At 41.4% G+C, this 14,546-nt stretch overlaps 1 protein-coding gene across 4 annotated transcripts in view; it reads right to left on the bottom strand.

Moving 5' to 3' along the window:
- Positions 1 to 13,227, bottom strand: part of apaf1 (apoptotic peptidase activating factor 1) — a 38,612-nt gene extending 25,385 nt beyond the window's left edge. The window contains exons 1-21 of one of the 4 annotated variants that reach the window (XM_086201957.1): positions 12,972 to 13,227; positions 11,985 to 12,166; positions 11,609 to 11,798; positions 11,205 to 11,402; positions 10,575 to 10,764; positions 10,319 to 10,431; positions 10,020 to 10,151; positions 9,687 to 9,925; positions 9,305 to 9,472; positions 9,020 to 9,151; positions 8,703 to 8,816; positions 8,146 to 8,330; positions 7,643 to 7,769; positions 6,874 to 6,999; positions 6,584 to 6,724; positions 6,319 to 6,444; positions 5,921 to 6,067; positions 5,434 to 5,562; positions 5,198 to 5,323; positions 4,379 to 4,498; positions 4,171 to 4,296 (exon numbers count right to left, since the gene is read on the bottom strand). In XM_086201957.1, coding sequence (XP_086058083.1) covers positions 4,171 to 4,296; positions 4,379 to 4,498; positions 5,198 to 5,323; positions 5,434 to 5,562; positions 5,921 to 6,067; positions 6,319 to 6,444; positions 6,584 to 6,724; positions 6,874 to 6,999; positions 7,643 to 7,769; positions 8,146 to 8,330; positions 8,703 to 8,816; positions 9,020 to 9,151; positions 9,305 to 9,472; positions 9,687 to 9,925; positions 10,020 to 10,151; positions 10,319 to 10,431; positions 10,575 to 10,764; positions 11,205 to 11,402; positions 11,609 to 11,798; positions 11,985 to 12,128 — 2,973 coding nt within the window. In that variant the 5' untranslated portion in view covers positions 12,129 to 12,166; positions 12,972 to 13,227. Of the gene's footprint in view, positions 1 to 4,170; positions 4,297 to 4,378; positions 4,499 to 5,197; positions 5,324 to 5,433; positions 5,563 to 5,920; positions 6,068 to 6,318; positions 6,445 to 6,583; positions 6,725 to 6,873; positions 7,000 to 7,642; positions 7,770 to 8,145; positions 8,331 to 8,702; positions 8,817 to 9,019; positions 9,152 to 9,304; positions 9,473 to 9,686; positions 9,926 to 10,019; positions 10,152 to 10,318; positions 10,432 to 10,574; positions 10,765 to 11,204; positions 11,403 to 11,608; positions 11,799 to 11,984; positions 12,167 to 12,959 lie in introns of all 4 variants that reach the window. The other 3 variants (XM_086201958.1, XM_086201959.1, XM_086201960.1) reach the window with 3 other exon arrangements.
- Between the last annotated feature and the right edge of the window lie 1,319 nt (positions 13,228 to 14,546).

Raw genomic sequence — 14,546 nt, forward strand, 5'->3', positions numbered from 1 at the left:
GAGAAGATGAGATTTTGCTGTCGGCGTGATGTGATTACACATGAAAAAGAGTTGATGGAGGAGGAGGAGGAAGAAGAGGGGCCCGTACAGTTCAGTCAAGACCAACGAGGGCCACTGGCAATCTGAAAACACTTCGCACTTTGGGAGCTGGAGGGGGAAAAAAGAAAGAACTCAAAATTTCCACGTTGAAGACAAAAAATGTCATGATATGTTCTGACGTGGAACAGCCGATCACTTCTGCATCGTTGTAATAAATCCATGAGAAGGTGAAACTTTAATAGAATACTTCTAATTTAGAGATAGAGAGAGAGACGGACCATTTTGTAAATGTCCTCAAAAAGGTTCACTGGATAGATGCCAAGACAATGACAGAGGGAGTTTAAGAGGGATGGTGTTTTAATGAATCTCTGGCCATCGAGGGATCTACTGCCATTCCACAGTCTAATGCCCATTTCTGTCTCAGTTTCTGGTAGCTGAGTTGAATCGCAGAAGTTAACTTTATCGCTAAAGTAACCTCATTCTACATTTCAAAGACAAGGCTAATTGAGGCATTATGAGGTGAACAGAGGTATGAAGTACAATTATAAAGGGAAATGATGAAATCTGTTGTGGCACCAAAACTCGAATAATTAGCATCTATATGGATCTCTTGATCTAAAAAAAAAAAAAAGCACAGAAATTTGGCCCTGGCTGAAGCTGAGTCTGAAACTTCACAACAACTAAAAGTCATGCACAAGCAATCACCCGCAAATGAAGACAATTAAAATCTTAATACGTGAAGCAAAATAACATTTTAGCATTATTCAGTGTACAACACTAGTTTTAAAAGTGTAAAAGAAAGACCCATTCCACTGGGGATTTAAGCAGGCACTAAAACATTTACATCTCTGAGGAGAGGGTTGAAATGTCTGAGCAGAACAAGCCTGGGGGCACGCCGTCCATGTTTGTAAAGCTCCAAGTACTGAGACGCAAGTTTCAAAACCTGGGAGAGCGCTTTGGGGAGCTTTACAAAGCAGGCTCAAGGATTTCTAGGATGGGGCAAAGAGGAAAATGCCTGAGGTTGTTTGGTTTAAAAAATAAATAAATAAATAAAAAGCAAATAGGGAAAAGTAGGCTAATGTAAAGAAGAATGTGTGATGGGGAACATTTGTTCTAAATAACCCTGCTGAGGGAGTAAACAAGTCGCGGAACTCATGCGGAACCAAGCAGATAAAAGCGGTAGAAGAATTACGCTGTCAGTCGGGTCCTGCGTGATGAGACAAAGTTAATAATAGAAATTAAATACAAAGAAATAAAGACGGGAGATATTTTCTGTGTTCAGATGTGCCTCTACTCTTACCAGTTGCTAGGGAGGCTCTTTAAAGGCAAATAAACAACCCAAAATAACTCACAGCAGTTGGGGAAGATTTGAGTTACATAAATTATATATTTTGCTAGCATACCTGCACGATACCTGTGCAGCAACCTCCTGACAGGAAGCTGTTATTGTGTCCTGCAAGGGATGAATTCTTACAGCAGAGGAGGAGGTTATGTTTTTTTGTGTGCCATCTGTGCATTTGGCTGCGGGATTATACAAAAACTTCAGTGGTGGCACTGAGTTGGAGGGTTGAAGTTCGAGAAAGAAAGAAAGAAAGAAGACATTAACTGCGTGTGTGGATTCGCAAATCATTTTTGTTCACTTCTTAAGACTCGGTTGGACATTTTTGCCGTAATGTTCAAGTTCACATGTTTTATTCATCTTCATTGCCACAATTTTTGCTCTTGGTGTACAATTATTTGCCAACACATGGGATGATATGATTTTATTCCAGGACGTTTTCATTAATTTCTCAGGAATATATTAGATGGATCATGGCAGAGGTCACTAGTGCACTTCTACAGTTCTATTTTTTCCTCAAGTAAACTGGTTATAAAACATCCAGATGAGGAAATTAATGTCTTCCACAGCATTTGTCACTGGCACCAGGAGAACAGTGACACCAGGGCTCCTCCTAGTGTAAACTCAGGGGACTACACCAGAAAACGCAGCATGGATAGAAATCACATCCATCTGTTGGAAGTATAATATCACAAACTGTATAATTTCTGTTCTTATTGACTTAAATGATGTCTGAAGAATTTAAGTAGACAAAAAAATGGACTTTGAACAAACTAGTTCTGCTCAACTATGAAATGCAGCAGAATAATAATAATCCTTCTCATTTCAACTAGGAGTAGAATTTCTGATTCTCTCTATCCGCTAAACACTGATGCTAAAATAACGAGGGAGAGGAGCAAAATGGCAGCCGTTAGAGAGACCATTACCTCTAAATTAAAGCAATCAGACTCTGGATGAACTGCAGTACCATGCGTGTCGTTTTGAATAAACATGAGGTAATGACTTGGAAATGGGTTCTTTTCCGACAGACGCAGGTGACATAGACAAATGCACAAGCTAGAAGAAGTTCTATGCATATCCCCGACTGAAACATCAAAAAGCTTTATTTTTTTTAATCTTATTTCTGAAGAAAGTAGGTGAAATACGTCTGATTTGGTTTTATAGAAATCAGTCGATAATGAAAACCAAATTTCTGAACCCACAAACATTTCATGGCTTTGTCATTTGGCCATATGTCATCATTCCAATTTTTTTAATTAAAATCCATGAAGGAGGTCTTTTTTTGTTTGTGTGTGTGTGTAATCCGGCTGACAGATGGACACACACAAAAAAACCAATCAACAGATGCGAGTGAAATAGAATGAATGTTCTCAGAAATAAACTCAGATATTCTACAATATAAGGAAAGAATTGATCCAAATTGATTGTCTTAAGGTCATTCTAGTAATATATCTATACGACACCTACAGAAAACAGCCTATATAATAGCAAAAATTAGCCAACAAGTTAAGGGTTTTGCTTAAGTTTCCTGCAGAAGCGAACGTGAGGAAACATCCACAGGTCTGCGTGCATGTATTTTTTCTTTTCATTCTCTCCTATCGACAACTGTGATTACCAATCATCTGAGCTTGTTCCATTCCGTGCACGCAGTAATCCTTCGCTCTCAAATGTCTGGCACCAGGAGACGCACATGAGGAGCCGCACATGAGGAGCCGCCCCCACCCCCACCCCACCCCCCCAAAAAAGGAAAAAACAAGAACAGCTGTAATTCAAATCATTAGCTCTCGTACTCATTAAGACTGCAGGACCTTTTAATTGGACTTCCTCTCTGCCGTAGACCGCTGGGCTGGACACGGCGCTGCCGATGCATCACAGGATAGTTTGTGGATTTGAGGTGTTAAAAGTTTTAGTGATGTCCTTTAACAATGCGGCCCCAGGATTCACAAACACACACACACACACACACACACACACACACACACACACACACACACACACACACACACACCTGCCACAATACAGACAAGAACTGAATTATCTGCCTGTAAACAACAATTTATCACCAAGACAGAGAGTAGTGGAGCAAAGAGAGCAGGCGGACATACAGAACAAAAGGAGGAAGAAAGACAAACAAAAGAGGGAAAACAACAAAGAGTGTGAGACACACAGTGAAGTAAAGAAATGAAGCGTTGAGAGTACAAATCACAGGTTTCAAGTAAAGGAAACAGACTTGAGATCAGCTGACAGGGCTGATATCATGGCTGGAAAATTACATCAAGGGTGTAATCAACACTCAAAGGCAGAAGTGTACACACATACACATGTACGCGCGCACACACACACACACACACACATCTATACTGTATATATGCGCAGGGAAAATTCTTCACAAACTTTCATACGCAAAGAGGAACTTTCCAACCATCTGTTAATTCTTTCTTCTTGTGAATTTGCTCAAAAACCTGAAAATGAACAATAACAGAAAAGACTATTGAAGTGAGGCTCAGTGTCTATCCTGGCTTCACCCACTGAGCACCTTCTCCACTCTTGAACACTGATGGCTGAAGCCGCCATGCAAGGTGCCGAGCAGCTCATCAGGAGTAATTAGGACTTTATTGTAGTGCTCGAGGACACAGGAGCCATGGAACTACTAAATGATGCACGAAAGCACATCTGGAGGTCAGTAACTCCCCCCGTGTCCTCAATCAATTTATCGACTTATCAGCGCTAGAATGATCTGTGTAAAAGTACTTCCCTAGAACACACAAACACCAAAGAGTGCATCTAAATACCTGCACGGTGCCATCCTCTTGGCCCAGCGCCACGGCAAAGGGCTGCCTGCACATGCTGGTACACCGGATCCGGGACGGCTTCTCCTCCGACTGGAACAGCACCGACCCCGTTCTGCATTCACGCACCTGGAAAACACAGAAAGTTACTAAGACTAAATGAAATGTAGATATACGAAAGAAGAAGATGGAGTCAGTCCTGCTGCCTCACCTGCAGTCTGTTGCAGTTGTCTGCAGCCGACACGATGATTTCCTCCTCACTGAGGAGAAGATCCGAGTCTCTCTTTAGACAGACGGCTGAGGAGGTGTGAACTTTATTCGTCTCCCACAACTACAAGACGAGAAAAGCTTTAGTAACATAACGGGGAGCGTCAGAGTCCATGTTTGTTGCTTGTGTTGCTAATAATGTTTCCTCCTCATAAGCTTTATTCACACAGCGCAAATACTGAAATAATCTAAGTGAATTAAACCTTTCATGTGATTTTCATAATAACACTGTGAAGACAAACAGGATATAACTCATCAGCATCTGAGTTTCTTCGATAAGTTTTACAAATATGGTGTGAAAGCTCAAATACATACAGGAATAGGGGTGGGAAAAGGTATTGATATATATATTGCGATATTTTTTTTCCTGAAACAATGATAATATTCCAGCTCTCAATACAGATTCATTTTTTCAAATAATAACTCATGTTAAATGGATTAAATTACTACTAATATAAATACTAATAGCTACTAAGCTGCGCAACATTTCCTGTAGTCGTATCTTGAGGTCCTTGCTAATACCCACCCCTGCTCATCTGGATGGATGGAATGGAAGGCAGAACCATATCAGGTCAGCTGGGTGAGAGGTTGGTAAGTTTTCACCCCGGTGAAGTTTACACCTTTTCCAGACAGCACCTCTTGCCTACTTGCCCACATGACACACTAACAGCACCACCAAGATGGCTTCCAAGTGGAGAAGCCTGTCTTGAGTGTAGGCTGATACTCTAATACATGTAACTCAAACCCAGTTAGTCAGTCTCACCCTGACAGTTTGGTCATCGGAACACGAGAGCAGCTGCGACCCATCAGGGGAGAACTGGACTCGCTGGACCCAACTCAGGTGACCACTGCAGTCCGCCATCTTTTTATTGGCCTCCAAGTCCCACAGCTGGAACACACACACAGTATGAATCACTGTAAACTAATTCACCAGTGTATTTGAATACAATTATTGTATTATTTATGGACTCTGGTAGGACTATAAAAATTGTGTTGTACCTCAACAGCGTAGTTAGAGAACGCGATGGCCAGCAGGTTACTGGTTGGACAGGCATGACAGTATTGCACCATGCTCAGACGACTGGTTCGGATCTCTAACAGCAGGTCTGATGTCTCCACGTCCAACACCTGAGAAACAACAGGAAAAAGTTAGAATCTACTCTGTCAGAACACAAGAAAGTAAAAGTACAAAAGTTCAAGATTAAAGTGTCTTTAATTAAAGTCAAAGAAACAAGTTCAGTCATCCTTTTCGTTTCTAGTGTTTCCAAAATACAAATCAATCTAAAAAAAAAAAAAAAAAGGCTAATTAAAGTTACGAGACTGAATGCTTTTGGAAAGCTCCAATTTATAATCGTGGCACATATTCATTTGACTTTCTAGAGGACAAACTGACAAACAGCCTCTCGTTTCTGTCTCCTACGATGAAATTACCAACCGAGACGAGACAAACTCACATCCAGAACATTTACAACTCATCAGTTCTCACCAGAACAGCGTTCCTGGCAGCACATATGATGCGTTTGCCATCAGCAGTCCAGGTGCTGCATTTGACAATGACTTCTTCACTGTTCTCTGTGCACATGTTTCTCACATTGATTGTCTTCCACTCATTGGCAGACGACACCTGAAACAGCTGCACACAAGCAATTAAACGTTACTAAAGAACAGTTTAAAGGCATCTGTGGACACACAGGTTGATTTAGAACAGGACGGAACCATTTTGTCTCCAAAAAAATCCAAGGTGTCATGTGTTTAGCAGCAGTTATTTTGTGTGTGTGTGTGTGTGTGTGTGTTCTCAAATTAACACGAATATGTTCCAGTGATTTCAACTCATGTGAGTCGAGCATATGAGAAAGAAGAAGTATCTGGTTCATTCAAAGTCACCTTAACAGTGCCGTCATCGGAGGAGGTGGACACGTAGGTGTCGTCAGGGGAGAAACAGCAGTGGTTGACAGCCTCAAAGTGGCCGAACATGGTGTTCTGAGAGGACCGTTTGTTGAGGTTCCATAACTACCGTAACAGAGAAAGAAAAACGGTCATACAGAGAGAAAGAGACAGACAAAGAAAGAGAGAGAATGAGTGTTCACACCAGAGCATTTTGACAGCAAATGTATGTCGGGTACATTTGTGTAAACATACAGGTGCATACCTTGACATTTAGGATCTTGTCATTGGAGCAGGTGGCCAGCAGGAGGCGCTGTGTCGTGTTGGTGAACTCGCAGTGGTTGACCTGCTCTTCATGCTCCTCCTCAAAGACCCTCAGCAGCATGGCTCGCTCCACGTTCCACACCTGAAGACGCACAAACACACATTCAGAGAACCTTCCAGCGGTAGCTCATACAAACAACTAAAGACTAAATCTGGGAAAAATTAAGGTTTATTTTATGTTTTTTCTAGTCAAGGTGGTAACAATACACATGTGTAGAGTTCTCTGTTTACCTTAACTTTCCTGTCACTTGAGCAGGTTGCTAGGAGACGGTCATCCGGGGAGAAGGCACAACAGAGCACCTCGTCATCGTGGGCCTGGATTTCTATGAGCTTCTCACCTGAGGTACTTTTAAACACCTGAGCACATGAGGATGATGACAACAGTTACACAACACTGACAAATAGACACCTATCTTGTGGAAGCAATGCTACAGGTAGAATTAAAATATAAACAAAGAGGTTTTCATTTTCTTTTTTTGGAACAATGGAACATCCATTCAAGTGTTTTTGGAGAACAAATCTCATAAAAAGCCATTACTTCATCGTTTCATCTTGAAAATAAAGAAAAAACATTGAATGAGAAGGTGTGTCCAAACTTTTGACTGGTGGTGTACCTGCACAACTATATAAGTCACGTCTGAAATAAAGATTAAGGTACAAGGCAGATGTCAGGTGGATAGGCCACATACAGTAGGTTCAGGGTTCTTCTGACATTAAAAGAGGATGACTCAACTTCTTGTTCGGTGTTCTGTCGCCATGGAAACCATGTTCTGCAGCGTTGTTCCCCCATTACTTCAGCTATCACGTTGCCTTCCCAGAGGCTCACCCCAATGCTAACTATGATCCTGATTAGCCCCACTCCAACCTCACCTGAACCTCACATCAGGTCTAGTAGCTTGCAGACAAAGCTGACTTTATTACGTCGCTACAGGGTGTGATTTTTACACACATGCGGCATTCTGTCGCTCCGTAACAACTTCTGTCTCCTTTACCCAGGTACCTTGAGTGTCTTGCTGGCTCCACAGGAGGCGATCTTGGCTCCGTTGTGGGAGAAGCAGGCAGAGTAGATGGAGCCCTGGTGAGGGTGGATCACAAGTCGGGACAGACTCTCCACGCTGTTCTTATTCCTGGACACACAGAGAACACTCCGAACTGAGACACACCAGGACCTAGATCACTGTTGAAAATATGCATAGAGTAATATTTTACTGAAAGATTGAAATATTTAGATGCTTTAAGTAATGTAGAAGAGTTCAATGCATTTATGTGATAGCAAATAGTAGATTTTTTTACCACAGGGTTACTCCATTTGGCATGTGTCTGGTTATAATCAATGTTTTACACCTATCAAACACTCTGAACAATGATTTTTGGGTTCCGAGTATAAAAATGCAAGACAAATAAAATATATGTTCCTTCATTGCAATGAGAAACTACAAATCCCTTGAATTTAACCCCTTCCAAAATATAAGATAATTTTTTTTCAAACAGCTCCTCACTTACAACCAGTCAAAGTAGAGTTTCCCGGTGCTGGCCAGCTCCCGAGCCTGTTGCAGAGCTTGTCTGTAGACCTCAGAGTTCTGCGGCTGCGACAGAGCCAGTTGCACCACGTCAGGAAAAGGACGTTGCTCCAGCTGGTGGCCGTTCAGAGACAGAAACTCCTGAAATTGACTGCGTACTTCACTGTTCTGGGAGGGAACAAATTTAGAGAGAGCATACGCTAGGTCACTTTGAGAAACCGTAGAAGTTTAACAGAACCACCTTTCTTTAATCTTAACTATATGACCTTGTGTCCGCCAAAGTGTTTTTCCCTGAGAGTGCCCAGCTGAGACAGTCAGAGCACTATGCAGGCGAGGGGACATTAAGGCAACTACAATACAGAAATGATAGTGCGCACTTTTATTTTTCAAAGACGGCATGACCCAAGTGAAAGGAAGACAGAAAGACTTGTAAATCCAGGACACATTTGTAGGAATTACATGTTGAAGAAGGACTGCAGTGCCCTCTACTCTTTATCCAAACTTCCTCAGCAAACCCTGTCAAATATGGATTTTGCTGACCTCTTTGTCCAGAATGGGCCCATATTCCACATAGTCATTGATTAGATGAGCTGGACTCATTATCTTAGCCTTGATGCTGACCCAATCCAGAGAAAACATCAGCGAGTAGAGCTCCTGAACCGAGTGAGGAAGACAGAAAGTGACATGAAGAGAGAAAACAATGAAATCTACGTGAGGGAGATTACAATTATCGAAATGTGGCAAACAAACAACAAATGAAGAAAAACTGATGAGCAAATGTGGTTTTGGTTTTCACTAGTGTGTGTGTGTGTGTGTGTGTGTGTGTGTGTGTGTATGTGTGTGTGTGTGTGTGTTACCTGGCAGAGGTTGGCTTTGGCCATGTGGTAGGTCAAGAATCTGATCCAGTAGAGGCACTCTTCATCTCCTGAGGTGGGAGGAGCATCTTTGTAGTGCTGCTGATACTGACGTACCACTTTAGTGTGAAGGCTCTGGAACACACGAACACACACACACACACACACACACACACACACACACACACACACACACACACACACACACACACACACACACACACACACAATTTATAAAATATACAAATCAAGCAGATGGAGCTCTTGTAGGGCTGTTCTTGAACAAACCTCTAGCTGGGTTCGGTTCTGCTCTACCAGGAAGTCCAGCTGGAGATCATGGAGGTAGTACAGGTACGGTTTGTGGTGACTGTCCATAAAAAGGAGAGATTTGTTGACAAAGTCCTCGAGAATGTCCTCTACTTCCTCTTGTTCCTTGTCCCACAGAATGGACAGGACCTGAGAGAAGCAACGACAACATGACCTAAATGGTCTAAGTGGAGGACTTTTTTGTTAACCAAACACGCTCAAACCCTGATGTAAAACCAAAAAGCGCAACATTTCTAGAGACAGCTGTATACTTTCCAAAAAAGAAAAAAAGAAAAAAAGCAACAGTGCACTGAATAAAATTTACCCTGGACTACAAACAATTTCTCTAATTCTGCATCCAAACCTTAGCAGGGATCTTGATGTCCTTCTCTATTACAGTAAGATCCCTGTACAGCTCTCGGTGTTCCTCAGGCAGAACCTCGATGCTAGCAGACATCGCCTGGTCCAGAGCGTCGTAGTCATAGGACGATGACTTCCTTATACGCTTGAACTGCTTCCTCTGCAGCTGGTGCAGGTAGTAGTGCCAACGGTCGGGTTTCTCTTTGAGTAGGGCTCCAATCAGGGATACCACCAGAGGGGAGCCTGAAATTGTGAAACGGATCCTATTTTTTAGTTTGGGTGTAACAAGTTTTCATAATGTCAGAAATTCATGTGAAGACTGTTTGAGTTTTGGCACCTTTACATTCTCTAACAATGCTACGAGCCTCCTCAGGAAGTCTGTGGGGTTTATTGTTAGTGTACAGTGCAAGGATTTCCAGTGCTTTGCTTTCATCCAGACCACTCTCCACTCCTACCTCGTGTTTGGCGCCTACAAAATGGAAGCACAGTGTGCACTATCAGACATTTGAATTTTGTATGCATTGTGTTTAGTGACCATGAAACTCCCTCAGCTCCCTCAAACATGAAGGAACAAGAAGTAGAAGTCATATCTGAGCCAATATTCATCGGTAAAGTGAAGACAGCGGGCACACACACCACTAACTGAATCCGTCAGGCTTCTATTTCTGGTGGTCAGAAGTATTCGGCAGTGGATGTCGAATGCCTTTAGCACTGTGGTGTCCCAGATGTCGTCTAAAATCAGCAGCGATCTGGAAACAAAAACACAAAAGGCGAACATGGCTAAGTGTTAACAACTGCACTTACAGGTGTAAGCGTTTTAAAGTGACAAAAAAAACATTGTTATCTGGCATTGGTGTGGATTACAACAGTGTAGCTCTCTGAACATGTTAACCTCGGATATCTGCGCAGCATGAGGAAGCGCAGGCGTTCTTTGGCCTCATCTAGAGAGTTAGGGGGCCGGTGGAGGGACTGGGGTTCCATGCTCTGCTCCAGGCGGAAGCACAATGCCTGAATCTTCACCAGCAAGTCCGGTTTGTCCAGCTGACCGATGGAAAACCAGTGGACGCCGTCAGGAAAGCACTCTACAGACACAGGCGGCAGGAGGGAGAAGATGGAGGTCAGAGAAGTGAATGACCACAATAAAATTCCCCTCAGCTTGAAGACGTTTCATGTCCGCAATAACTCATGTAGTCCTCATTGACCACTTGCTAGCAACTGCCTTGCTATTTATACACTTAAATACTTCACAACTCCACAAATGGAGTATTTACTGGCATATTTTATGTAAGAGAATAAAACAGTAAAAGATCTGATTCTTGGGTTCAGCCATTTAATCATAATAAAATAGACACATTAACCCACTGACAAGGAGGCTAATGCAAACTTAGCTAAGATGCTAAAATGAAATTCCTTTGCCACTGTATAAAACCACACTGTGGAAGGTAAAACAGGCCAGGAAGATGATGATTTTTCCAACTAATAACGACAAAATAACAAACAGATGATGTGTTTCGACGTTCACCTTCAACGAGCCCCTGGTGCCGGACAGCTTCGGCAGCCAGGACCGATTTGCCCGAGCCAGCCATGCCGAAGACAGTGATCCAGCCAGGTTCATTCCGGAGCAGATAGAGTTTCTCCCGGATCCGGTTCGCCAGCTCTGTCCGGCTAACGAATACCACGGGCCTCTGGGGTACACCGCCTTCACTCAGCACTACCTGGACTGTTAGATGGTTAGCAAGTTAGCAAGAGGAGAAATAAAAAGAAAAAAAATCACCTCACAGAACAACATAAAGTTATATTTGATTCAGCCAATAAGAAAACAGAAAATATCCGATAAACTGAAACAGAAATTACAAGTAACAAACAACCAAGTGACACTACATGTTAAACCGCTACAGTCTCCAGCAGACGATCCCCTTCCCTCACCATAGGATGTGAAGCTATCACAGCCGTTGTTGTACACAACAGGTGAATTGCGTGGTAGGTCGTCGTGGAGCAAATTAGCTAAATCATCATATGCCTCCTTGACCAGAGCATTATAGAAGGAGATGTAGGCACTGTTGTCCTTCCTGAGGAGCAGCTCCAGCAAGGCCGTGGCCTGATCCTTCCGGGTCAACTGCAGAGAGAGAGAGAGAGAGAGAGAGAGAGAGAGAGAGAGAGAGAGAGAGAGAGAGAGAGAGGGAGAGAAATCAGCGGGACAATGTGGACATCAGGAAAAATGACATGATTTTGCAGGTAGAGGAAGAAAAGAAATGATTTTGTTTAACTCTTTTTCATTTGCCCATTTTAAGCAGAGGCTCACCTGTCTCCGGACCTTCTCCTCCTCATCTACAGTCATCACACCATCACTGATCATGTGATCCATCAGATAGGGGGGTTTGATGTCCTGCTCTAGTCTTTGGCGAAAGCGAAGCAGACAGCTCCGCGCGCCTTCTTCCAGCACCATGTTGACCTAACACGCCAATCATTCAGGAAGGTGTTGCACTGTCAACAGCAAAACAGAGGAGATGATGTGAAGTTGATGATGTGAAGTTGATGAACATCAGCGACAGCAGAAATCATCAGCATTAGCATTAGCATTAGCAGCAGGTGTGGACATTAAACTTTTCACAAAAATTACAATTTTGTCATTATCGAGTCAGTTAAGTTCCCATAAAGAGGAAAACTGGGCACCAGCACTTGTTCTGATACCATTTTTCAAATGGAAACAGAACCCTAGCATACCGCACATGCTAGCCTAGTTCTTCTACATCAAACTGAAAGTTTGCTTTTCTGGGTGTTGTCTTGTCAACAAAAACCACAGGAAAAAAGTCTTACACAAACAGGAAGTACGCTTCGTGTGTGCGTGTGATTATATTAACATATTTTTACATGCTATTTTAGAAAGCCCCTGAACGCTAACAGTGGAAAATCCCCATCATGCAACCTCATTTCTAATTATTTCTTTTTTTTTTTAAAAAAAAAAAGGGCGATTTACCAGATAATCAACATTAATTTTTAATAAGGTTAATTATTTTCCAACTGAATTCAGCCAATGGCTGAAATTTACAAAATTATATGTTAAAGCAGGTGTTTATAACCTTCACATTCAGTACACACTGAAAAACGCATTTAAACATTGTGAATTTGAAACAAGAATATTTTCTATTTTTATATATACATATATTTATATATTTTATAATATAAAAGCTAGCAACCAAAACAAGTGAAAGTGAGCTAAACTCGGCTAGCATGACTTATAACCTCCTTTCATCTTATCACTTTGGAAACAACATACTTTCTTACTTGCCTCGACAAGTTCCAATGACTCTGACCCACTGCCAGACGGGAACAAAGAAGGTAACCGCCAGCGACAACTTACGTGTATCTTCTATGCATTACCGGGAAGGATATTTCTGTAACCCTACGCAGCTTTGTAAATTGTGAATTCGGTGTTTAAATGAAAAATCTGTATTTCTCTTACTCTTATTGCTAAACTACACACCCAATTTTGACAGCGGGGAGCTTCCTGACTCACGACAAAAACAAGCAAACCGGTGAGGAAACAACCAATCGCGTGAGGGTCACGTGATTCGTACGCCGTACGTGTAACTGGGCAGACCAATGTTACCTTCAGGGACCACTTTTTTGCTCGCAAATATGTGTTTCTGTAAATAAATTCCTTTTTCTAAGATGATAACTCCATTTCTATCGCATATTCAAAACTGGGGCCATTTTTCCCCCTCCGTTGACAAGTGTTTGTTTAATTGTGTGGTTATGATTCGTTATGCTATTGCTGCTGGGGGAAAAAAGAAGTGAAAAGGCGCGACGGATACAAAATAAGCCGTAATTAAAGAACGGAACGTGTTAGAAGGCTGATATTCGGTATGCATCATCCCAAAACGTAATGGAATTTGTTTGCGAAGTTTTTTAAGGTCTGAAAAAGTTTGTTTTCTTTTTCTCGGCCTGATAAAAATCGAGCCATAACTCGTGAACAGTACATATATGTACATAAATGCAGCAGGACTGCCTGGTGGCAACAGGAGATGACAGCATGTTGTTTATTCCACGCTACAGTGTTGCACTGGTAATGCAATTATAAGTTGCCCTAAAAAGATTAACGGTAAATTTGTATGAGAGCATCAGCGGAAATGCATATCAACAACGACTTTATAGATATGAGATGAATGACATTCTATCGCAACCCAAAAATATTCCTGACATGAGTTGAGATAATGTAATAATAATATTTAATATTGTCAGAATTATTAAATTTTTTTTGTAGGTCGGTGATTTAGAAAAATTCATCCAATTCCTCCCCCTTGATCTTGTGTTTGTACCGTCTTTGGAATGTCGCTTTTGAACACAATTAGTCAAATTAATGTGTATATATATATACATATACATATATATACATACATATATATACATATACATATTACATATATATGTATATATATACATATATATACACACATACATACATATATACACACACACACACTATATATATATATATATATATATATATATATATACTGTATATTAAACAAACTTGGTCAATCACTGTTTGGCTCATTTAAACTTTTATTATATTAATTATGGTACAGAACAAAACAACAACTTTCAACTTTTTTTAAAAATGTAAACTCATATTTGCTTTTCTTTGTGCATCTTTGGGTCCACGTCGCTTATGAAATTCCCGATTACAGCACCTTTAATTTCCACACAGGTTCTATCAGCCAACACAGTAATACTGTAACAACAGTACCTCAAAATATAACAAACAGAATAACTAAATCAATATATTCCAAGGGCAGCAAATGAGTAAAAACTATCGAATGTAACACGACAAAATACATATGTAAAAACTTGACAGATACGA

The sequence above is a fragment of the Aulostomus chinensis genome, chromosome 4 (genome assembly GCF_037954235.1).
Source record: "Aulostomus chinensis isolate RoL2024-O1b breed Wild chromosome 4, RoL_Achi_v1.0, whole genome shotgun sequence".
NCBI lineage: Eukaryota > Metazoa > Chordata > Actinopteri > Syngnathiformes > Aulostomidae > Aulostomus > Aulostomus chinensis.